The 25,862-nt window shown below is 29.2% G+C and overlaps 1 protein-coding gene across 1 annotated transcript; it reads left to right on the top strand.

Annotated features, from left to right (window-relative positions):
• Window positions 1-7,315: 7,315 nt before the first annotated feature.
• On the top strand, window positions 7,316-8,662 carry DGL (alpha/beta-Hydrolases superfamily protein). Its single transcript, XM_021434971.1, has one exon. The coding sequence runs from the start codon at window positions 7,316-7,318 to the stop codon at window positions 8,660-8,662; it is 1,347 nt and encodes a 448-aa protein (XP_021290646.1).
• The last annotated feature ends 17,200 nt before the right edge of the window (window positions 8,663-25,862 follow it).

Here is a 25,862-nt window from a genome sequence, read left to right as displayed (position 1 = left end):
TTAGTATTATAAACTTAAATATAATAAAATAAAAATATTGAATGTTGACTATATTAATTTTTTAATTATTTATATTGAGAAAGGTAAAACTTTAAAACAAAATGGATGATAAGTTTCATAAAAATAATTTAATTATTTATATTAAAAAAGATATTATCATTATCGAACAAAATTTTCTTAGAGTACTATTATAAGTTTTTTTTTTATTTTTTTATTTACATGTTATAAAAAATTATATTATTATAAATTTTTTGATTATTAATTATTAAGTTTTAATATATTAATTTAAAAAATTTTTAATTTTATCCTTCTTAATTTTAACGTTTCAATAAAAATTGACTAACTTCATTCCTGTATTTTAAAAAAGTAGAGATATTGATATTTATTTTGTCAGTAAAGTTTGATTACCACAGAAAGAATATTAGTTGAAATATTTTTTAAATTTAATTACCAGTGAAGGAGGACCGGTCTGGAGGAAACCCTTTTTCGTCTTCCCTTCAACAAGCCCATTGTATGGTCGTAGTCATTTTTGTTGTCTGTTCAAAACCCACTCTAAAAAAATGACAAGATCATGGCGGCATTGTGAATGTCCCTAACTTCAAAGGAAGAGAAAAGGAAAATGGGAAAGATCGATCCACAGTCAAGTACAAAATATCCTCAAATCTCTCAATTAAAAACAATATGTATTGGGACTTCAATGTTTCACCACCCAATTAAAGATGGCGAAGCATGCGCTTGTGACTTGCACCAAAAAGCATAGAAACACTTTAGCGACAAAGTTTTGAGGTTTTTGGAATAATAAAAGGTGACCTTGCATGCAGCAAAAGGCCAAATACAATGGAGAAGAAGACTATTTGTTGTAAGGGGAGAATTCAAATTGAATCCAAATCAGAAAAAAAAAAGATTATATAGAAACGTATTAGACTAGACAATTTCTCTTCAGGGTTTTTTTTTTTTGTCATGCTTATCAACAACCCTTTTCATTTCTTTAGGGCTTGACAATCTAGAACACGTTAAGGTAGCCATTTCTATGATCATTGCCTAATTTCCATGCAACTCCATCAAAAACACCTTTACTTTTCTTCCGTAGCCAATGCTAAACCATGAAATGTTTTTGTTACTTTCGGTTCTTGACTGGGGACCTTTCTGTGTGTGGTTTAATCGAATCGTTCTTGTCAATTCTTTCATAGAAAAATAAAAAAGCAATAAAGCAATTTATACGTTTAGCTCAGCTATTAACCAGGCAGTAGTCATATGTTGTACAAAAGAAGAGTTTGATCAAGCCATACGTCAACTTCCAGAGGAAATTTTTTAATTAATAAAAGATGTATGGAAGCCTTTGGTTTAAGTTGTAGAGTACACTAACAAATATCTCTCTGATTTTATAATTCTTATTCCCAAAAATAAACAGGCATCAGATTTAGAGTGATGATTAAGTATATATGACAACAAAATATAAGCCCTTATAATTTTTTTTTTACTTCAAATTATATATGTAATAAGATCTTAAAACACAGTTATTTAAATTTTTAATTGCTCTTTTCAAATATTTAGGAGCAATATTAGAAGTGTATTTATAGTCTTTATTAGTGTATGTAATTTTTATAGTTACATTTTTATTTATAATACTACCAAAAAATTGTATAGGACCATCAAATTTATAAACTGCTATACAATAAAAACAAGAAGTGTTACTAAAAATATTTTTAACAGCATATTTTATTGATATACAATCTTAAGTCCAATTTGTTGTAGTGAAAATACAAATATTGATCAGATTTTCCTTGAATCGTTTTGCATATATTCAAGCATTTAATTTATTAATTGATACATGATCCTTATTTAAAGAAAATGATTACGATCCCTTTTTTTTCCAAAATTAAAAAAAAAAAAGAAAGGGAATGCATTTTTGTAAAAAAAAAATAACAGTAATAAGAATATTTTGAATATAATAAACAATTATATCAGTCTTACATTCTTTTTTTTTTTTTAAACTTACATTCTTACGTTCTTATTTATTCATGAAATTTTCTTGTTTACGTTCAAACCATTTTCCTTCAAAATTTTTCATAATTTTAATAAATGTACTTGCTCTCAAAACTTGTCGATTAAAAAAAAAAGAAAGAAAATAATCTTACATAACTTGGGTGTGGTTTTAATTGGACTTTGGTGCTCCTAGTTTTATGTTTTGAGTATGGTTTAAGCCTTAAAATGTTCAAACTGTCTGTTACTGGGATGCTGTTAAAATTATTTTCAATTTGTCTAAGTTTGACTTAAACTTGACTTTATATCAATTTTTCATACATAATTAGATGAATCCATTTGATAAAAACAAAAAACAACCCGAATACAAATATCACACATATTTTTCAAATTGTTGTTTCACATGTTCCCCCTTCCCTCTCAGCCAATTTCTAAACATATCAAAATTGTCAAAACCAGTAACCTGTTTACCCTCCATTTTACTTCATTTACTCATTTTCTTTCAAGCAGATTCTCCTCTCATCTACCATTAATTTCCAAGATCAATGGGAGGAACTAACCCAAAAGTCTAAAACAAAGAAAAAATTTTGTCAATTTTTTCCCTTCATATTTCCCCATCAGCTTAACATTTTTGATCAATGTTTTGACTAAAAAAAAAAATAGATATTGCAATTCGTTATTCATGTGTTGGACCGCTAATTAAGTAGAATATTCTCATTTTTTGTTTTCATTTTCATTTTCTTCTCTTTTTATTTTCTAAGCCAATAAAAAGAATCCTGATATTTAGCGAGCTAGGGCCTTTCTTTGACAGTCTCGGCTTTTGATACGGTTCATCCAACACAATAATAATTATGGTTATTTTTTATTCTTGGCTTTTCAATTAAGCCAAACGAGATGTTATTCGAACACAAGTAATGCCTGAAATGTAAACGAATTTAGACAAGGTTAAAGATTATATATTTTGATTTATTTATAATATTTTAAATTAAGTAAAAGAAGAAAACATATGAATGATTAATACCATCAATCGCCATAAAATTGTGAAAATGATATTATTAAATTTTAAATTTAAATTTTATTATTTCATGAATTTACTCAATTTTGTATTGTGCTTTTCTCCCAATCACATGTTGATTAATGAATATATTGATTAGGTGATTGCTTGTTTGGTTTGGATGATTTTCCTTTATAAGAACTTATTATTTGATTGATTATCTTTGTAATGCTTATTATTTATGTTGGAAAATTATTTGTACCTTGTGTGTTTTTGACAAGCATATGTAATAATAGACCATAAATCTAAAATGTATAATAGGTTGAAACCAACTGATATCAATAGGTCTTATTTTTTAATAAAAAAATCAAAATATTAATCGATACGACATCTACAATGTGTTTGCCATTAACAACAAAATTTCAATCCAATATTAAATGAAATTATGATAAAAAATTGATTGATGATAAAATACAACAGGAAAATCTCTATAAATTAATTTTCTTGAGATAATGAGAATTTATTAATTAATCGAAATATTACTTAATTGATAAATTAATAATATATTAATTTATATATTAATTTAAAAATTAATTTATCAAGGTATTCTTTTTTTTTAATATTGAATTTAATACATGTATAGTGCATTGTGATCATATAAATATTACTTAATTACTGAATTATAATACATTATTATTCTATGCATTTATTTAACCAAAATAAGTTTATGAATGTAATTACTCTTATTAAATAAAAGTAATAAATCTATTCATTTTTGTAAGAAACTAAAATTACATTTGATATATACTTAATTAATATACTTCATGATATTAAGTTAAGCAAAAATATTTATAAAAAAAACATTCAGTAACACAAACGATAAAGCTAAATACACTGGCCTTTCATCTCAAATATATAGAAAAATTAATAATGACAGATGAAATGCGTAAAGCATTGTGTGAGTGCAACATAGAAAATCCAAATTGCACTTAAGAGCAATTGAATGCAACAATAGGTGTGAGAAAATATTAACTTGTGAGTGAGCCAATTAAACAACAATTTCAAATACAATCGAAAGATCATCAAAGTATTTATCAGCCAACATGGCAAAAGGTGATGTTAAATGACATAAAACTGCAAAATTCCCAAAACTAGAGAAGGTTCTTTATGAGTGGTTTGTTCAATATCAAAAAAAGTTAGAAATAAGGTCCAAGAGATATTAATTGCAAGAAAAACAAGTAACATTCAAGTCATATGTTATAAAAGTTTCCTAATTAAGTCATTTATATTTATAAGTTTGATATATAAAGAGCTTATTAATTTATATATTATGTGAAACTTATGTGTTTTTTTTTAAATATATGATTTTATAAAGTTATCGAATTATTAATTTATTACATTGATCTCAAGTTGAATCGACCCAAAACATTATTTAATCGAAATTATTAATTTATCGAGTATTAATTTATAGAGGTTTTACCATATAATAAAAAGGAAGCAAAAGTAAGAAATTTTATCCTGGTTTACATATTTTATCTGCTTTGCCAATTTATCTCTTTCAATGTCCAAATAATGAAAGGATTATATTAATAATTGAAAAGGCATAATGCCTAAAAAACTCTTAAATCATTTTAAAAATTTTAAATAAATATTTATTCTTTTTTTACATTTAATTAAGTGCTTATTCTTCTATTTTAAATCAAATAAGTCTTAATAATTAACAGTTGACTATCTGTTATTAGTCAAAATATCAATTTATTATTATTTATGTCACCTGATATTGACGTGACATATTAACTGTTATACTGAATAATGATATGGTATAATAATATTATTACATGACATTTTTCATCATCTGCATTAACATTCAGTTAGTCAACTACTAGTCAAAAACTGGGATGTCTCAATACCTTCAAAGGCCTAAAGCGTTTAAATATTTAAATAAGGTCTTTTTTATTAAATTAAAAAAATTACCATTAGTTGGAGATCATTAAAACATATTAGGTTCATTGAAATAGGAAAAATAATTGAGAATTATTAGTATTATGAGAATTAAGAAATGATAAAAAATAAAAATTTATTAGAGTACATAATTGAAAAAGTGAGACAATATGCAATTTTGTTAATTATTTTGACTTTTACATAAATGAAAAAGTAAGATAAATAGTTGAGAATTAATAAGAAGTAAGGAAATAGAGAAAATAAATATTTAATAGACACTTACTTAAAAAATATTTTATTAATTATTTTAATTCTTATATATATATTTAATATAATTAATTATATTATATAAAATTACGAGACTTATAAAATTGTGAGTCCTAAAGCAAGGGCTTTGGTGGATTTATGCTAAAGTCAAAAATGACTATTTAGTTCAATAAAATATAAAAATTTGATTAAACTTAATAGAATAATAAAAATTTATTTAAATTTTTTAAAATAATTCAGAAATTTTTTAAAAGCATTACCCCAATTTGAAATAAAGCAAAAAGAAATAGAAACCTTTTTTTTATCTACTTTATTGAAACTAGTAGGATTACTAAATTTTGAGAGCTGAGGGTACAGTCTTATGTGTAATCTTTTATGACATAAGGTTGGCAAAGGGGGAGGCAGTCAAAAACCGGCGACCGTATAGGAGGAAGTGAGGAAGCTGACGCTGCAGCACACTACTCGCCTAATCTAATTAGAAAGGTTTATAGCATGTGATTAAGAAGAGCAGAGGACACAAAAGTGTTTCAGTCTTTATGCTCAAAAGCCAAAAGTCACTCACCGCGTTGAACTTTTAACTCTCATCCGTCTAAACTCCTATTTATATATGTGTGTACATGTTCGTCAAATCAAGTAACCCATTCTTGGGTCATGTGTGTAATTTTCTTACAATTTATGTCCCTTTATTGAAAATTAATTGCCGGCCAAATTCCAAACCCTTTGGTTCCCCTTTTTTTCAGTTCTTAATTCTACATTATCCCTCTTTTCCGACCACATCTTACTTGTACTCATTTAAGTAATTGATGAAAACCAAAGGAAATAGGGAACCCTAATTCAAGTTAAATTAAGGATAAGGATAATTGTCAAAAATGGAAAAAGGGCAAAAAAAAATATTACTGTCCAAATAGCGTCTATGCCCCTATATAAGCATGCCCCTCCAAGGGTAAAGTGGGATACCACCAATTGGCGCCAGATTAACACCATAATTTATATAAAGTAAAACCTAACTAGACTTCATTAGTTGAAATTGCTGGGGATTTTTAATCATGAGTTGCTTTGAACTTTTTTAAGCATTTTAACATGTTTTAATATTTTATGTAAATAATTTTACGGATAATTAAACTTTTTATCAAAATTATTATCTTCTTATGTGTTTTTATGGAAATGACTTATTCACATTTATTAACATATGAAAAACCAATATATAAATGAAAGTATTTAGACTAGCGGACTTATATATATTTGAAACATACCAAACTTTTCGTTCAACAATTAATTTTTTTTCTTTACTGAGAATTTCTTCATTTCATCAAAATAAAATCAATGTACCGTCTAATTAATTGGTCTCTCTGTGAAAATCCTTTGAATTACTAAATTCTACCATTCCAAGTTGAACTTTGACAAAGGTAATTAAATTGAAACTCAAATTAACATTTTATCCACAAAACAATGCTATTTAAATTCCTGTCCGATGAATTCACAAAATAATGTTAAAGAATGAGATAAAATATGAAACTGGGGTCTGCATGAGACCCAAAAATTAATATATTTTGGTTGAACGTTTGAGGGCACAGCTAGGGAATTTTGCTCTGTTCATAGTAGGGGGTTTTGAAGTCAACCCCAATAAAAGGAAAAGGACACAGACAAGCAAACGACAAAGTAACGCCTGTCAGCGTTCATGAGCGTTTTGGTTTATTTATAATATATATTCTTAATAAAGAGTATATAGTAAGTATATGTGTATTAGAAGTATATATTAATTTTTTAATATATATGTAAAAAGGAGGATGACCAGCCGCAACAGTATGAGCCCTCGGAGGAGTGTGACATATTAAACCCGACCGACCACTTGCCTCTGCAAGTTTGAATGATTATCTCAGTCAAATACTCGCCAACGTGCTTTTTCTTTTCTTTTCTTTTCTCTCTCTCTCTCTGTCTCAATTTCACCATGAGAGAAACACCGTTGTCAGGTATTTAGCTCCCACCCTCTCTTCCTCTCTTCTTCCTTATACATATATATATATCCAATTGTTTCATATTCTTTCACAAAATAGAGTAGCCTCTCATCCCCCTCTCTGTCTCCCACTCTCTCTCTGTGTCTATATCTCTCTCCCTCCTGCACTCTCTAAAATGGCATCTAAAGTGTTGATGCCAAGCTTAAACATGAACCATATTGCATTTCCAGGGGACATTCAGCCCAGGTCACATTCATTTGGGCAAGTTTGCTTGCCAAAGAAAACGGGGATTTCTTCATCAAGACTATCAGTTATTGCTAATAACTCTGTAGAAACACCAGCTATGGCGGTTACTGCTGCCGCAGTTTCCAAAGCTAGTTCTATCTTGTCTCGTTTCTGGAGAGAAATTCAAGGTTCCAACAACTGGGAAAATCTAGTCGAACCATTGCACCCTCTTCTCCGGAAAGAGATCATCCGATATGGGGAGTTCGTCGCCGCCTGTTACAAGGCCTTTGATCTTGATCCCAACTCTAGAAGGTACTTGAATTGCAAGTACGGAAAGAAGAGTATGCTAAAAGAAGTTGGGATGGAGAACTCTGGTTACCAAGTAACTAAATACATCTACGCTACACCTGATGTCAATATTCCAATCCAAACGGCTTCTTGCGGCCGTTGGATTGGCTATGTAGCGGTGTCATCGGATGATGCCGTTAAAAGGCTTGGGAGAAGAGATGTGCTGATCACTTTTCGAGGGACGGTTACAAACCATGAATGGGTTGCCAATTTCATGAGCTCGCTCACGCCTGCACGCCTAGACCCGCATAACCCGAGGCCGGAAGTGAAGGTGGAGTCAGGGTTTTTGAGCTTGTACACTTCAGACGAAACTGATAGCAAGTTTGGACTCGAGAGTTGTCGCGAACAGCTTCTATCCGAGGTTTCAAGGATACTAAACAAATACAAAGGTGAGGAATTGAGCATAACTTTGGCTGGCCATAGTATGGGGAGTGCTTTGGCCCTTCTATTTGCTTATGATATTACAGAGCTTGGCTTGAATAAAACCGATTCAGACCAAGAAACACCGGTCACTGTCTTCTCCTTTGGGGGACCTAGAGTAGGGAACTCAAGTTTCAAGCAAAGGTGTGAGGAATTGGGAGTTAAAGTGTTGAGAATAGCCAATGTTAACGACCCCATTACAAAGCTTCCAGGTGTTTTATTCAACGAGAATTTTAGGGTTTTGGGAGGGAGATATGAGTTCCCATGGAGCTGCTCATGTTATGCTCACGTTGGTGTTGAACTTGTCCTGGACTTCTTCAACGTGCAAAATCCTTCATGCGTTCATGACCTTGAAACATACATCAGCCTACTCAAATGGCCCAAAAGAGTGCAGATTCAAAAGGATGGTGTTGATTTTCTAAATAGGGCAAGGGAGTTGCTCTTGAGTGCCCAAAATTTTAACATTAATTTGCCATGGAAAGATGCTGCGATCAATATGGTAAACTTGGTTCAATCTCAAAGACCCTAATGATTCTTATTAACCTTAGGAACTCCCCTTGGCCTTGTATATCTTGTTTATTTGGCCAATCATTTTTAGTGATTTTTTTTCAGGAAAAGGGAACTCATATATATATATAGAACTAGAGCAAAAATTAGTCCATCGTACATTCAGGGAAAATTTTTTGTAATCTCTGAGAAGAAATCAAATGGCTATCTCAAACACAACCAATTGTAGAACGGTTGCAATTATTTAAAGGCTATTCTCCTTGTTTTACAAATTTTGGTAGCCTTATTCCTGTCTTTCCTTTTTCTAGCTATGTCATTTCTCAAATAACTAGTAACCATATAAAGATCTTGATGTTTAATGGCATGAAGCTAAACATGGAAATTTTGGATCAAAAATTGTTGATGTATTTTCAAAATAGAAAAGCTATATCACATAATAAAAAGTTATTTCAGCTCAAAGGTTATTTTGCATAAACTGATATAGTGGAACTATTGGATCGTTAGTTAGTTTTTCATGTGAATAGTTTTATCTCTTAGTAGAGTGACACATTAGAAAAACACCTCTGAACATAAAAGTTATGAGATAATTAAAAAGCACTACGGTTAAAAAGTTTAAACCTAAAAATTTATTTTTTCATATTTTAACTCAAAAATTATATTTTACGAAATAAAGAGTTTTCCTTTTATAAGGTAATCATTGAAACAATACCTTTGTCTAAGGATTATATCTTACAAAATGCAAAGATATTTTTAAGAGAAAAAAATATCTTAATAAAAGGATTGTGTCCTCAAAGAAAAGACACTCACAAGCCTATATAAAAAATTTATTGCTAACTATTTTGACACATCAAAACAATAATAAGACAAGAGCAGAAAATTCAATAAGTAATAGAAGTGTTATGTTCTGCAAATAAACATAAATATTTGAATTCCTATCATCTATTAAAAGCATCCAAATTTCTTATAATCCACTTATTGCAAAAAATAGGCTTTAAGTTTGAACATCTTTGTAAACCTTTCGATATATCTAGCAGTCCACCTTCGTAAAGTGCAAAGACGAAGTTAGACATTAGCTTTATTGTATCTCTAAGGTATAATTTTCTTTTTTTGCAAATCGAATGGTGAAGATTAAATAAGTCTTAAAGATAACATCTATTGAAAAGCTAATCTCAAAATCAATTTTACCAATTTTTTAAATTTTATATAAATGCTATTTGCACCAACAGAAACCATGTGCTTTAATTTGATGAGGAATTTCTCCCTCTCCCTCTCACATGTACAAACTCACTCACTAGACAAAAGCATCTTGCAGAACATATCCACACAAAGCAAAAACACATGCACACTTTGAACTTGGCTCATGTTTTGATGTTCTTGATTTTTATCTTCTTATTCAAATTTAGGGGAAAATGAAAAAGAAAAGGAAAAGATATCCTAGTTTAGCAAGTTGCAATAGCCTTAAAATCCCTACTACATATAAAACTCTCTCTAATTAAAATTTTCTTTAGTTTCACACGCACCACAGTTGCAAAAAATAGCAACCTGGCGAACCTGCCAATGTTAGCTCTACAGCTATGGTATCTTGTTAAGGAGAGACTGACTGGGTGCTGGTAGGGAGAGGAGTTAATAGCTTGGTTGTAATTTCTTATTGACTTTCCACCATATTCCTTGAGGCCTTTCCATCAGATTAATTCTGTTATTAGATTGCTTATTTTTAAGGGGGAACTTCCAGTTTGTTCAACCTCCCTCCACTTGTACATATACATTTTGGTTTTCATTAATAATATTCCTTGGTTCTCTTTCTTATATAAGTAAGAAACTCTGCTCGTATTAGCAAATAAAATTCCCCGAGGACTTCATAAATTGTTTTGATATATTTTTTTCCCTAATCAAATTAGCCTAAATATTGTAAACTAGAAGTTCTTTGTCTTATGGTTCAAGTCCAACCTTTCTCTCCATATCAAAAAATTTATCAATGTTTAATCAAAAAACTGCTGACTGTTATTTCTTTTTTTCAAAATGATGCCAACTGACTCTCATACACTGCAAAAGAAAAATGTTTCAAACACTCGTGACCCATTTATGTATATGATGATAATCTCATTTTCAGTATCTTTATATAAGTTATAGTTTTCTTTTTGAAGTATTTCTTTTCCAATTAAATTTAATTATTTAATTAAATATCATAAAAACTAATACAAAATTTTTACTAGAGTCCAAAATGTAATCAAAATTAGTGGCGGATCCACGATATTATATGAAATGTGGCTAAACAGTAATTATATAAGATCATAAGTTGGGTTATGTATTAAGTCAATGGTTCGATTCTGAGTAAAAAAATTAATCACTTTGAATATAAAATTAAATTATAACATAAAATTTTATTAACAATTTAAATTTATATAATTTTTCAGATTTACTAATATAAATAGACATAAAGCAGAAAGAAAAATTAACATTAGATTTTCACATTAAGCATCATAAATTGTGTTTGACTAAATTATAACAAAAAATTTCATTAACAATTTAAAATTATATAAGTTTTTAGATTCACTAAATAAATAAATATAAAGTAAAAAAAATTAACATTAAATTTTCATATTATGCATTGTAAATCATGCTTGACGTTGGACAAAATTGTGTTTAACGTGATTTCATGTTTTCAAAGGAAAAAAAGTTGAAAAGAAAAAAGATTTAGTTGGGCCTAAAAGGAATTGAATTCAAGCCACTAAAAATTGAATTAAATTTCTTACCACTACTTCAAAACAAAACATTTGATTTGTGCAGACATGTCAAATCTAAATATTTTTAATTTTATATATATAATTTAAAAATATTAAAAATTAAATCCGTCCTTGATCAAAACAGATTATACAAACAAAAACTAATCAGGGTTCTGTTCACTTAAATTCATATAAAAATAAATTTAAAATTAAAAAAGTTATTATTAAAAAAACACAATTGAGAAAAATTTTCTTTGACATTTTTTTGAAAATATATAGTTATGGAATTAGTTAAGTCAATGAAACTTTTTAATTTTCAAATCAATATGTACGTACATAAAATAAGTTGTACACTTGTCCCTAATTTTTGTTCACTCTCGTTATTTGTCTTTTCACATTTTCCTAGACCAGCCCTATTAATAAAAAAAATGATATTTGACTTCTTTTAGTCTTCCAAGGATCCAATCATGTTACAATGACAAGATTACAATTTATTACAAATTTCAAAGGTGTTTATTTTTGTGTCTGATCGGACCTTGTCGTGCTAAAGAGTTGAATAAAATGGCATTTCGCATTGTGAGTTTGGTACTTGGCTCGCATGGTTATTGTATATTCATTTATTGCTAGCAGGATAAATGAATTAGGCTTGTTGACAGGGACTGATTTAAGAGTGTCACGCATGCATGTATCCTGTTCCCACTCAAATTCTAAAAAGCATTCTATGGACAATGAATGATAGAGGGGAGCCGAACCCTCTCGTGTTACCCACTTTGGTTGCCTTGAATCTTGTTTCGAAAGGTTGACAAACAAACCTTGAAAGTTAATGCTGCATTAAGGTCAGATCAGTGATCTAATTTTTCAATTCTAAACAGTAAATGATGAATGATGATGAACAAATAGTGGTAGCTAGCAGTCGTAGGGTCCTGATTATTCAAACCAATGTTAGCAAAGTAACTTCAAGGGAAACAAAATATGATATGTTCTTAGTATAAAACGTTTAACTTTATTGTGGCAGTTCGAGTCACAAAGGCTTAGAAAGCAAATCTGGCTAAACCCTGACAATTCTTGCTCACGAACAGCAACATGAGTGGACTAATTATGTGAATAGAATTTTGACTAAGAAGAACAATCGTAAATTCAACCAAAGGCATTCTAACATAATCATGAAGCTATAAGAAATCAATGTAGTATAGGTTAGCTAGGAAAATTAACCGTACACTAAACAAATAAATGTGTTTATTTGAAAAATAAAACACAACCTTTTTATAAATAAAAGTAACAAATTAATGAAGCGTTACATATATTAAGATTCTTATTTTAGAAATTGAACCAACTTTTTCAATTTAATTTGTCCAAGTAATTGAGAAATGACTTTGTTCTGATCTGCTCATAAGATCAAATCCTCAAGTTGAAATGCACATTAAACATGACTCATGATCGCCTACAAATCCTCAAGTTGATCGCAGCTGCAATTGTAGAGAGGGTGTTCACTTATCCCATAGCAATCTTGAGGGTTTGCTTATTTCTAGGCAATAGGCTGGGATTGGGAAATATATCGCACTGAATTTACAGTTAAGTCGTTAACGACAATAGACTCAAGTAGATATTGATGTATTTCTTCCAACTATTTATTAAGAATTTTATTTTTATCATTGTAGTTTGCTAACTAGAGCGTACGATATATTCTGTCTAAAGGCAATTATTCTCAGCATTTTTTTAATGTATATATAGTCAACAAATGGATCCATAGGTGAAAAAGATTGTCTAATCTATATATCGATGTTGGTTATAATGATGGAAACTATGCTCATATAAAGAAAGGGAAATTAAAATTTTACATAGTTTCACTAAGCATAACCAAAATGCTAGCATTATTAGACGTAACAGGACCAAAACAAATTTTCAAAAAAAAAAAAACAGGATGAAAACAATTTCCATGCTTTGGCATGCATGAAGATATAGTGCATACACTATTCAAAACTGTTCTTTTCCAAAGTTTGTGTATATATATGTATCATGATCGTGGTTGTGTTGTGTCTTGACTCTTGAGGAATATTATGATAGGCATTGACATAATTGGGACGACCAAAACAGATTCTCTTGCGCTCCTCCTCTTACCATATTTTTCTTTTCTTTTTTTTTGTGTGAAAAGTAATTCATATAATTGGTCAAAGGAGGGAATATTGCTTTATTGAGTCCCACATTTATGCAACCTAACACAGCATTCAACCTCCCAAAAGCTGTATAATTAGGGCCCTCAAACAAGAGAATTTTTATATATTGTCTATTTTTTAATATAATATAAATTTTTAAAATTATAATTAAATCAAATTTTTAAATAAATAAACAATATATAAGTCAGCTAACATGTGTCTCTTGTCACAAGGAAAGTGCGTCTATCTCATATCAGACAAAAACGGGAGGTCCTAGATTCTTTATAAACGGGCGTGCTGTACACCCCTATAAGCGAGTTTATGGGGGAGAGAGTAATGACCTCGTGACAAGTGGTATCAGAGCGGACTGGACCTCATCTGACTCACGCCATAGCGTCCGTGTCCAAGGGGACTAAGGGTGGCCGACGAGAACGAAGACGTTGCCGGAATCGAGTGGGAGAGAGTGTCACGAGGAAAATACATCTATCTCACATCAGACAAGAACGAGAGGTCCTGAACTCTTTATAAACGAGTGTGCTGCACATCCCTATAAGCTCGTTTATGAGGAAGAGAGTAATGACCCTGTGACATGTTAGACATGTGTTGTCAACAGACACTTAACACCAAATTTAACAAAAATGTTGACAAAAGGAAGCATTTCAATATAATGTTAAAAGCCAGGATTTTGGTCCTATAAAATTCTCTTATTGAGTTTTTCTTTGTACCACCTTGCATGTCAATTACAGTATTTATGAAGTAATTAGCTAAGCGTCAAGTATCCATAAAGAAAGAAATCAAATGATACAGATTGATTAGTTACTCATTTTGATCACATCTCTATAGACGAAAGCCCTTGAATTCTTAAACACACACAAGGGGATAAGAAGATTGCCCCTTCACAACAGTATTGGTTTGTGTTCATCCATAATGCTGGTGGGAAAAATTTTATTTTCTTTCTGTCAATTGTTTTGGTAAAAGTTTGAAAGGGGAGAAAATACTTTACAATTTATACCTTTTGTGATAGTGACATAAGCATAAAAAAATAATAAACAAAAGGAGATATTGACAACTTGGCTATTGGGCCTCACTCCATCCTCGCCAGTGCCATCGTCATAATTGCGTTATAATTACGTGATAATTGATGATACTTCTTTCATGTTGCACCATTAATAAAATAATTCGACACTCACCATAGTAAAACATATACAAAATTAGCCAACAAGTTTAATATTTTCTTCATTTGTCTCTGGCCGTCCTGGCTGGACAATTTTAACACTTAAGAGCCTACACCCACACATTTTAACGTTAGTCTCATTTTTTTCATTGTTGAAAACGAAAAGAACCAACGCGATCTATAGAGGTCAAGTACACGTCGGACCAAATATTTGGGAGAAAATGTGAGGATGAGGCGACCAAATAATCCTAAATAAACGCGTACAACTCCAATTCTGCGTGCAAATGAGAACCGACCAAATGAAACACGTGAAAATTGATTCTATCTTTACGCAGCTCACTGCTATCCGCAAAGCCTCGGATTTGCTGACAACAAGAACAACAATAATTCTCCAAAATTAAAAAGTCATATATTTGAATAACAAGTTTGTGGCTAAAAAACACAGTAGTTATAACAATAAAATATTTGGGTTTGTGGGCAGCATTGCATGTTATAAAATGTCATGTCATGTCATGTAACAGGTGGTTACGTATCAAGAAAAATAAAAAGTGCGAGCTTGGCGTGTATTCAGTGCTTAAATTCTAACGTCAAACTGTTGCAATTGCTTGTTTGACTTCGACACGGCGACATTGTGCCACTTCCCGCCTTTTTGGAATTATATTCCATTGTGAAATGTCAATTTACTAATCGTATAAACTGTTCACTAAATCGTATTATCTAATTTTTATGCTAAGTGACATTGATTGATATATCAATATACTATAATAAATGATGATCTAACTTATTTATATAGCATGATAGTACTATTATGTGATATTTTTTATATTTATAATAGATGATTATCTAATATGTTTATATGGTATAATAATATTATCATGTAATATTTTTCATATTTCATACAAACACTACATAAACGTTAAATTAGTGTGACTTGATCATAAAATAATAAATATTATTTGATTTAATGATAATTAGTCAACTTTAATATTATAAAAATGTTATGTTAGCGTGATGTGATCATATAAAATGATAAATGATAATTGATCAACCTTAACATTATATGAACATTATATTAACGTAATGTGATTATAAAATAATAAATAATATTTTAATTAATAATAATTAGTTAATCTTGAATTATAAGAGTTTAATTTTTTTTGTCATATATTGAGGGAAAGGAGAATTTGAATTCTACTCTTTACGAGATGAAGCTCGTATACCAACCAATAACCTAAATGTTCGAGTACTATTTAACTCAAAATAAAAATATAAAAATTTAATTTAAATAGTTGAAATTTTTTTAAATTATTATATTATAAATTTTACATATTTTAACTAAAAAAATTTAAATATTCGATTATTCCTGATGAAGTGTCGAATTATGATTTACGGGCGTTGAACTACTTCACACACCCATAGGGCATATGAAATATGACTTCATTGACAAAATTTTCAGAGGTTTGTATATAAATAACTCATAAATATTAGTTTCAATGATACAATGTGATTAATGTAAATATGGAGAGTAAACTCAATAATTGCCACAGAAGAATACGAGGGTAATTTATATATGAAGCTATACAAGGGGCTATCAGAGTCATTTTCTCCATTTCTTTCGTCTTCTTCTTCTGGAACTACCTAATCAAGAAATCGATCGGCCATTTGAAGGACCAAATATTTTCCAATGCCTATGACTTTCTAATTAATATAATTAAATCTAGTGTTACCCAGCTATAATCTCATGACTATAATTTTTTATAGTATCAAATTTTGGCGTCTGGCTCCGTTTCAGATTACTTCATTGATTCAACACAGCCATTGTGTTGATTTTGCTCGAGTTGACCTTTGCAAGTTCAAAGAGAGAAGGAATTAAAATATATAAATGTGGTGGGAAACTGTAGAGATTTTTCCCATGATTTCACGACAGCAATTTCGATAACACTGCTCGAGTGGCGGCTGGCCGCCACTGAACCAACTGGAAACAATTATATAGTCAGATGATTAAAAATCAATATGATATGCTTTGATCGTGGTTCTCCCTGTTAAGATTCCGACCATGAACATGATTATTTTAATACCAATTACTAACCGAACAAATGGATTTTGAAACTTTCAAAGCCGACCTGTGTTAGACTTTTTACTGAGAAGTGGATGTTCATACAAATATAATATTGAGATTAAATTTGTTGACTCGTTTATATTAACCATTTAAGTTTTTCATTTTCAAAACACGTGCATTTTGATAACCCAGAATGTAAAATTTTTAATTTAAAAGTTTCGGGTTTAGATTTTGAAGACGAAGAAGGCGGACTTTTGAAGATGGCAAAAGACTACTTTCTTACGTTGTATCATATACGTAGAAAGGAGATAACAAATAAATCAAGTTCAATATTATATGGGTGTTTCCTTTTGTTTTCAATCTTATGTCGAGTTGGGTTTATTTGTTATTGATTTCTTCTTCTTCTTCTTCTTGGATGTACTAATTAACTAAGGGTTTATTTATTAAATTAATCGATTTACTTGTAATTTGTTATTTTTTTTTCTTACACATGGCTGCAATGCTTAGAATAAAAGAAAAATTAAGAAGAAAGCAAGGTCTAGACTATTGCATGGTGGGGGGGTTACGTAGCCATAAACTTTAGAATGGTTTAAGTGAGTTAATTAAGATGAATGTTTAGTGGAGATGGAGCATTTGCTTTGTGATTATTGTAATATATCCCCCATCTGGTTTTCAGTTAAGAGGGCCACCTTTGCCTGATAAAGCCTGGGCAAAGAAAGGTGGGTCAAACAGGAAGCTTTTCACCAAATATTCTTTAAGGCAACTTTTGTCGAAGGAAATGCCTAGTCCGCTAGGGCTTGGTACTAGGCCAAGAAACACATGTGCCTCCAAGTTATTAATCTTGTGCTAATTAAAATTATTTACCACATGATCAATTGTAACTTTTCTTCATATTCACTGTGTAGTGTATTAAAAATTAATTAGTTTTCTAAACATTCCATCTTCCGCAGCTAATTAAGACCAATGATTCGCCTTAAAAAAATGACTAACACAATGCACCAAGGTAAGGCATTATGACAAATGATCATTGCTTTACAGGTTCAATGGCCCTGTGGCAAATGCTCAACCCAACTTATTAATTATGTGTCCCTATAGTCAATCATTCTCTATAAATTATTAGCTTGATGCATTGTGGTGCAGATTAATTTGAATTTGATTTCTGAACTGGCGTATGATTTGGGTTACAATCCTTAACAATTCTAGATACTAAAGCGCATTTCCTACCTTAGGGAGATAATCAATACTTAAATTCCATGAGTTTTGATTTTTTTTTTTATGGTAGATGAAACTTGGATAATTGAGTTGTTCAACTCCAAGTTTTTTATTTTTATTTTATGGTATATGTCATATTTCTAAAACTAATACATTAAAGATTAACATCAATGATGGAGCCATGGTGATTAAGGTTAGAACACATGAGTTCAAATTGTAGATACTGTTTGTATCAATGTTATTGTTTTTAAAGTTTTATTCATTTGTGTTAATGATAGTATGCAAAAAGGTTACAAATAATAAACTTCGATAATACAATGAAACAGTGATTGATTGTGTTTTACACCAACAAAATTAATCATCGATGTATGCTAAAATTACTAAACTTCTATATAATTTTTTCACAACAAAATAGTATAGAAAAAATCTAAAAAATATTGAGAAAGTAAAGAGAGGTTGTTGTTTATTGTTTTTATGTGTTTTTTAGAATCAAAGAGAGTTTATTTAAAGCCATACATGTTTTCAAATTGTCTATTTGTACAAACATCCATGTTGATAGTTAAAAAATTAAAATAAGTATAATTTTTTTTAATTAACTACAGTTACCTGCGCAAATTGTCAAGTGCCTTTGTAACATGTTAATTATATATTATTAATTTAATTAAATTTCAAAATTAACCAAGGCTTAGAAAATCTAATCATGGTCCAATTTGCACTTCAGAACTTATTCTCCTTTTTGTTTAAAAAAAACTCTTTTTTCTTTATTTCTCTCAATGTGACTCTGTGTCTCACATTATTATTGCTAAAAATGTTCAATAATCCTTCGCCATTTTCAAAATAATCTAAATTTTCAAATCATTGCTTATGTAAAAGACTTTCAAGAATTTTTCACTAATTTCATTGGTGCTGGTTTCATTCAACCCGTGATTAAAAAATTTGAAAAATTATCTTTGAAATAAAAAATTTGAAAGATTTGCAATCCCTAGTTAACTTCATTCAAGTCTACAAAAATGGGATTATGGTCTGATAAAAGATCTTGATAGTTTACTCTACAAGATAGAATGAAACAACTCCAGAAAATTTCTCTACCAACAAAGTTCTGTCCAACTTGCTCATAAAAAGGTCTTCAAAATTGATTTTGTTTAGTTGATTACTTTATCTATTTATTTATATTTTATTAAATGTACTGTCTCAAATATATTGAAATTTATTTGATTGTTATGATAAATTCTTACTTATAACTATAATTTCATTAAAAAAGAGTTTTGATTTAAAGTGGGATATCATAGAGAAGATAAATGAGTTAGAGATGTAAGGTTTGAATTTCTCAACTCTCTCAAAGGTTAAACTTAATTGACTCTACATTATTAAACTTGTAAAAGAAAGAAAGATTATGTTTGAATTCAACCAATGATTTCTTTTTATGTTGTTAAATCTATATTTTCATATTAAGAGCCTAAGGTTGCACCCTTGGAAATGAACCAAGTTAGGCTATTACTCTTACACCAAAATCCAACGCCAAAACCATGTTTGTTCCTTGATTCATGAACCCGCAATCGGGCCTTAGGGCTGGGTGGGAGACTGGTTTCTGTCCACCTTAACCATATCTGCCGCCTGACTTTTTCATTGTTTTGGGCCCACAATGAATCCAACAAGTCATCTGTCAGCGATCCACCTCAACAATTGGGTTTATTGTGATCTTATTCAGAAGGGTTAAACTTCTTAATACATTAAAGAAAAATAAAATTAGAGTGAAATAGAAGACTCTTTCTCCTTTTAATTTCAAAGGCCTTGTTGGATTTAGCTTTGGTCCTGCTTTCCAGAGCTAACCAGCAAGCTTCTGCTTTTCTTTTTTTCTGTAGCCAAAAAGGAAATGGATTATATAAACACAACAAAGGCAAAAAAGGAAGAGAAGTAAGGCAGAGAGTTGCCCATCCTAGCCGGAGCATCAGCACTTCACTTGCTGCTCCTCTCCTTGGGACATCAGGAGCAGTGAAATACCTGGATTCTGGCAAACGACAACTTGGGTCAGCACTCACCAGTCACTACTAAGGACCTCGAATGTCAGTTAACAGGGATATATAGTCAAGTCTTTTGCATTGACTCCAAACCATTCATACGGTCTTCGCAAGATAGCAAGTAAAAGCCACTCCAGAAAAAAAAAATAGTCTTTAGCTCCAATAATAATCCAAAAATGCGAAGCTACATAAACAAATCTAGCACCACTAACACATAATCTATCTAATCTAATCGCCTTACAATCACCAATGATCACCACCCATTAAAACTAAATTTGAAAGAATTAAAAACACATTAAATACAAAATAAATCAATTCCAGGTTCAATTCAGAAAAAACCTATATATTATTGCAGAAGAAAGAAACATGATGAATTCATAAAGAATATATTAAATGAGAATTATAGAATTAAAATGCCCTGATTTAATGGAATATTAAAGAGAAAAAACGAATTTTTCTTTTTTAAGAGAGAGAGAGAGAGAGAGGTGGGTAAGATATGGACATGATAAATTTCAAGGCATTTACACTGTTTTAAGAGTGAGAGAGACCTTGCATCCCGAGATGAAGGACGGTGGCTAGGCTTTGTTCAGAAAGGATGGAAATTGGCGGCAGAAAGAAAAGGGAAGAAAAGAGAAGAGTAAAGGGAAGAGGGAGCCGCCGTCGTCGGAAAGGCCTAGGCTGACTAAGGCGACGGCGCCGGGGACCGAGGAAGTGAGAAAGGGTTTTAAAACAGATTTTGGGCTCCGGATCGGTTAGAGGGTTTTCAATGAAAACTGGCTTCTAGGGTTTCGGCTAAACCAATTTTGGACCGGTTGGTTTCGGCTAAGCTAAACCCTAAAATTTTGAACCTGTTCAAGGTTCCTGCTAAACCGGTTCTGGTTGTGTTTGACCGGCTTTAGGAAAAGAGTTTTGGTAAAAGAAAAGGGGAGGGAACAAAACCGCCAAAGGCAGCGAAACTAGCGCCACCGGTAACGGCAGCACACGAAAACAAAAATGAAAGTGAAAAGAAAAAAAGAAAAGAACAAAAAGGGCGGAAGCAACCAAGAACCACCAACATCGAGAACAGTACTACCGCCAGCGGTGAGGAATGAAGAATGAGAGAGAGGAGGCTAAAGTAAGGGAAATGGAAGGGGAGAAAATGAGGTTACGGTTGGCGGCATTTCTGAGGGTCAAAAGGGCAAAACCTAACCAAACGACATCGTTTTCGGTTAAGAAAATAGAAAAGGAAAAAGGGGAGGAGATGGGAGTCGGCTGTTGATGGACTTGGTTGGGCCCAATTTCCTTTTTATTTAGTCACGTAAGTTGATTCAAGTTCAAAACTCAAAATTCAATTAAAAAAGTTGTTTTTTATTTGTGAAATATTAATGCTTTTTTGTTTAATTTGCTTTTATTGTTTTTTAATTAAAATAAAATATATTGATTAATGTGTTAGGTAAATATAAGATAAAAGAATAAAAAATCATTGTTTGAAAATTTGTTAGTGATGGAAATTTCATGAAAATTTGTAATGATAAATTTGTCAAAAAAATCCTAAAATGATCTAGAATTGGGAGAACTCAAAAAAAGTATTTTTATATAAAGGTTAATTTTTCAAACAATTCTACAGATAAAAATAGTACCCAAAAAGTTTATACCAAATATAAAATTTTAAAAATTTTAAATTCAAGTTTCATTGATCATGTGAGATTGATTTAATTTTATACTAATTAATATGGTTTTTTAACTAATTATATCGTATGTAAAAAAGAAGTTATGTATATGATTTGAACTCTCTCTGTAACTTTTTCATACATATATATAAAAAAATAATTGAATTAAATTTCTTTTTATTTCCCTGATTTCAAAAAAAAAAAAAAGACTGAAAAACTGGTTTCATAGCTCCCACTGCGCTGAGTTAAGGCGGGGTTTTCATTGGTGGAGAACTCTGTGGAAGGCAGTGGACGCTTGGAAAGAAAGAAACCCACCGTTTATAACAGGAATGTACCAAGTTTCGTGTGAAGTATTGATTGGGTTACAAGTTGAGAAAAATAATTGGCTTCTCCTTCCATGGCACGTGCACTTGAATTTGATTGGTCTGTGACGTAGGCACCTTCGTTTTTCCAAACACCTACAATATATTATTTGTGGTAACAAATAATATGGCTGTATACTGGTTTTGTCGTGAGTAAGGCACGGCTAATCTGTCACTTGTCAGTCACGGCCAATTACAAAAAGTAGTAGTCCACTTGCTATTAATAAAATGGATATGTCTATGTGGTAATCAAACAAATAACAATGCTAGGTTAACCGAACTTTCCTCAACAAGGTTGGTGAGATTCAATGTATGACCCCAAAGATGGTCCCATCTTTTTTTTTGCTTGACTTTGTGGTTGGGGAATAAAGTATTTCTGTTAATAATTCTATTTGTAGTATAGCAACTAAATATTTGACTTATTAAATAATATACAATTTCTTTACTTAAAAAAAAAAGTTGAAATCTCTTTTTCTAATTTAAAAATTATATATTTATAGTACCAGAAAAAGATATTTTGTTTGTTCTTATAATTGTGTACATTTTTTAAACTTACGAAATAAAAATAAATAAAGAAAAGACTAATATCTTTTTTTTCACAAATTAATGAAATAAAATTCAATTTAAAGTTTTTTATATATTTTTTTAATAAAAAAGTTTTTGTTTTAATTAGACTTGCAATTTTAATTGTCCGACAAAAAAATGAGCTTGAAAGCAAAAGACTTTTGTAGTGAAATAAAGATAAACAAAGAAAAATAATTTGCTGATTTCTCAAACGAAGTAATTGAAATAATAAAAAAGGGTTTGTAAAATGTTACCAATTTCACTCTGAATTATGAACTTACACTACAAATGGAATGAGATGGTTATTGTAATTTTGTATGAAATTAATATGTCAATGATTTTTTTTTACTCAGGGTTTGAGTATTGATGGATATTGTAGCTGACTTGGTAAAAGAAATTGATGCTTTTAAAACAAATTTAATGAAAGGATTTGCAAAGGTTTTTTTCCATTACTAATTCATGAATTTGGAATGGCAGCACTACTTGATTACTTTCAAGAGAAAGTTACTTAAAAAGGTAAGAGTAACAAGATTATATATTTTTAATAATAATTATAACTTTATTTCAAAACGTACGTGATATTCATGATGAAATACAAAAAATTCAGAAAATTATTGATTTGATCCCTTGATTTTCGTTCATAATTTTGTATTTAATTATTTAAGTTACATATCATCCAAAGTTTTATACTTAATTATTTAAATTACAAGTCCGTTGAGAGGAAATCATTATACAAAGTAAATTAAAAAAAAAATCCATTACCTAATAACGAAAAGTTCAAGTAAAGATTTGGATTAAGGTAGTAGGGCATCAAATTTAACTATAGACATAGAGGTTCCCAAAGTAGATCAACCTTACAAATTGATATTTAATTATTCATAGATAGACAACAGAGACAACTTAATGAATTGAATCACGAAGCAAATCGTATTAGTAATAGAGATTTGCGTAAAGCTTTGTTTCCGTGACACGAGTTATTATCACATTTTCATTAACTTACTTGGAAGCACCATTCTTGTTTCATATAACATGTTGATACCATCACATCAACTCCTAAAATGAAATAAAATGATTAATTTTATTATGTATTAGAAAATTGATATAAAATCATATTTATGTCAAAATTAGACAAAACGAAAATAAATTTACTGATATCTCAAAATTAGAGATTGTTTGAATACTTTACAAAACAAAACAGAGTAAGAAAAATCATTTAACACCATAATCAAATTTAAATTACACCCAAACTAACAACACAAGAGCTAGATTAAAGCAACTCAAAATAAGAAATAAAAAGTCATCAACATCAACTACGCACTGCATCAAAGTACTTCATTTATTGATTAGTACATAATTTCTCTACCTAAATAACAAGATTTGAATCATTCTTCCCCCAATTATATATATATATATATAAATCAACTACCACACAAATAAATACCAGCAACATGGGTGGGACATCCAACATACCATAATGGTTAAAAAGGGCTTATCAAAGTAAAATAAATCATTTTAAAATAATTTTATGATTACATTTTTCTTTGATTGGTTTATGTGAAATGTAAATTTCCTCTTGCCTTCTCTATGTTTTTCAATTTCCTCCATGTTCGTTTCCTTTTTATCAAATACAATGTTAATGAACATATATCGACCATAGATTTGTTAATATTGACTGTTACTTTTAACTTGAACGTTTAAATATACCAATTTAAGTGAATACTAAAATGATAGAAATAAATGAAAGTTATGTGTTATATTATGTTAAATGTTAATTTATCAATAAATAATATGAAAAGAAAGAGAAACAAAAGAAGCATGTGACTGGTTGTGTTACCCAAGTTTGATATCATGCTAATTAATCTGAACATAATACAATTTCCATATCTGAAATTATTAAATTATTTAACTATACATATAATCGCAATTAATAAAATTATATAATATAAATTAAGTGCTATAGTACAATTAGTAATAAGAAAAGAAAGCATATACAGTAATTAATAGATTGAATCCTGTGAATTAATATATTCTTTTTGTTTCATTTTCTTTATTTATATTTTTTAGGAATATAGTATAAGTATGTTCATTTTATTTTTTAAATATTTAAAATTATTTTTCTTGGTTTTCTTATATATTTTGACATTAAAAGTTATGGAACATCAAATTTATAAAAATATAAAAATTTAATACTAAATGCATTAAATTCATTTTTTAAAAATTTCTCAAAAGTCAAATAAAGAAATGTTTTTAAAATTTAACTGATTCAATATGTTAATGGATGAAAAAGAAAAAGAAAGAAACAAAGGTGGCGTTTGGTACATTACAATGCAATGTGATTACAGGTAACGTGATTGCAAGTAATATGATTGCAAGCAATGTGATTACAGGAAAAATAACATTACAGTGTTTGGTATGTAAGCAAAATAATGATTAAAATGTAGGGAAAATAACATTACAGTATTTGGTTTACAAGTATTTTAGTGAGAATGTAATGTTAATTGTCAAAATTACCCATAATTATTAAAATATAAGTTTAATATATTTATATTTTTATTATTAATTTTTATATAATATCATTTCTTAAATATATTTTTAATATCATATATTTTATTTTTATTTATTATTATAATTTTATATATTTTATTTTTAATATATTTATATTTATATTATTAATTTTTATATAATATCATATTTTTAATATATTTTTAATATCATATATTTTATTTTATTTATTATTATAATTTTATATATTTTATTTTTAATATATTTTTATTATTAATTTTTATATAATATCATTTCTTAAATATATTTTTAATGTCATATATTTTATTTTATTTATTATTGTAATATTTTATATTTTATTTTTAATATTTTATATTTATATTATTAATTTTTATATAATATCATATTTTAAATATATTTTTAATGTCATATATTTTATTTTTATTTATTATTATAATTTTATATATTTTATTTTTATTTCTTTAATATATTTTTTATATTATATATTTTATTTTAATTTGTTTTATCTATATTATATAAATGTTAATTTTTTATATTTTATTTTATTTTAATTTTTATTCTTATATTATATATTTTATTTTAATATTTTTATTTTAATTATAATATTATAAAATATTTTTAATAAAGTAATAAAATTAAAGGGTAAAATTATTTTTAAGAACATTGCAGAGTGTAATGTAATGTGATTGCATTGGTTTTGGACTGCAATCACATTACATCCATTGGCTGTAATGTGATTGCATTGCAATCTTACATTACAGTCGTCTGTTACAAAACAAACACTG

This window comes from Theobroma umbraticum, unplaced genomic scaffold (genome assembly GCF_002168275.2).
Source record: "Theobroma umbraticum cultivar Fairchild unplaced genomic scaffold, ASM216827v3 scaffold_130.0, whole genome shotgun sequence".
Lineage (NCBI taxonomy): Eukaryota > Viridiplantae > Streptophyta > Magnoliopsida > Malvales > Malvaceae > Theobroma > Theobroma umbraticum.
The sequence above is the reverse complement of the archived record's forward strand: the minus strand, read 5'-3'. Positions and strand labels throughout refer to the sequence as shown.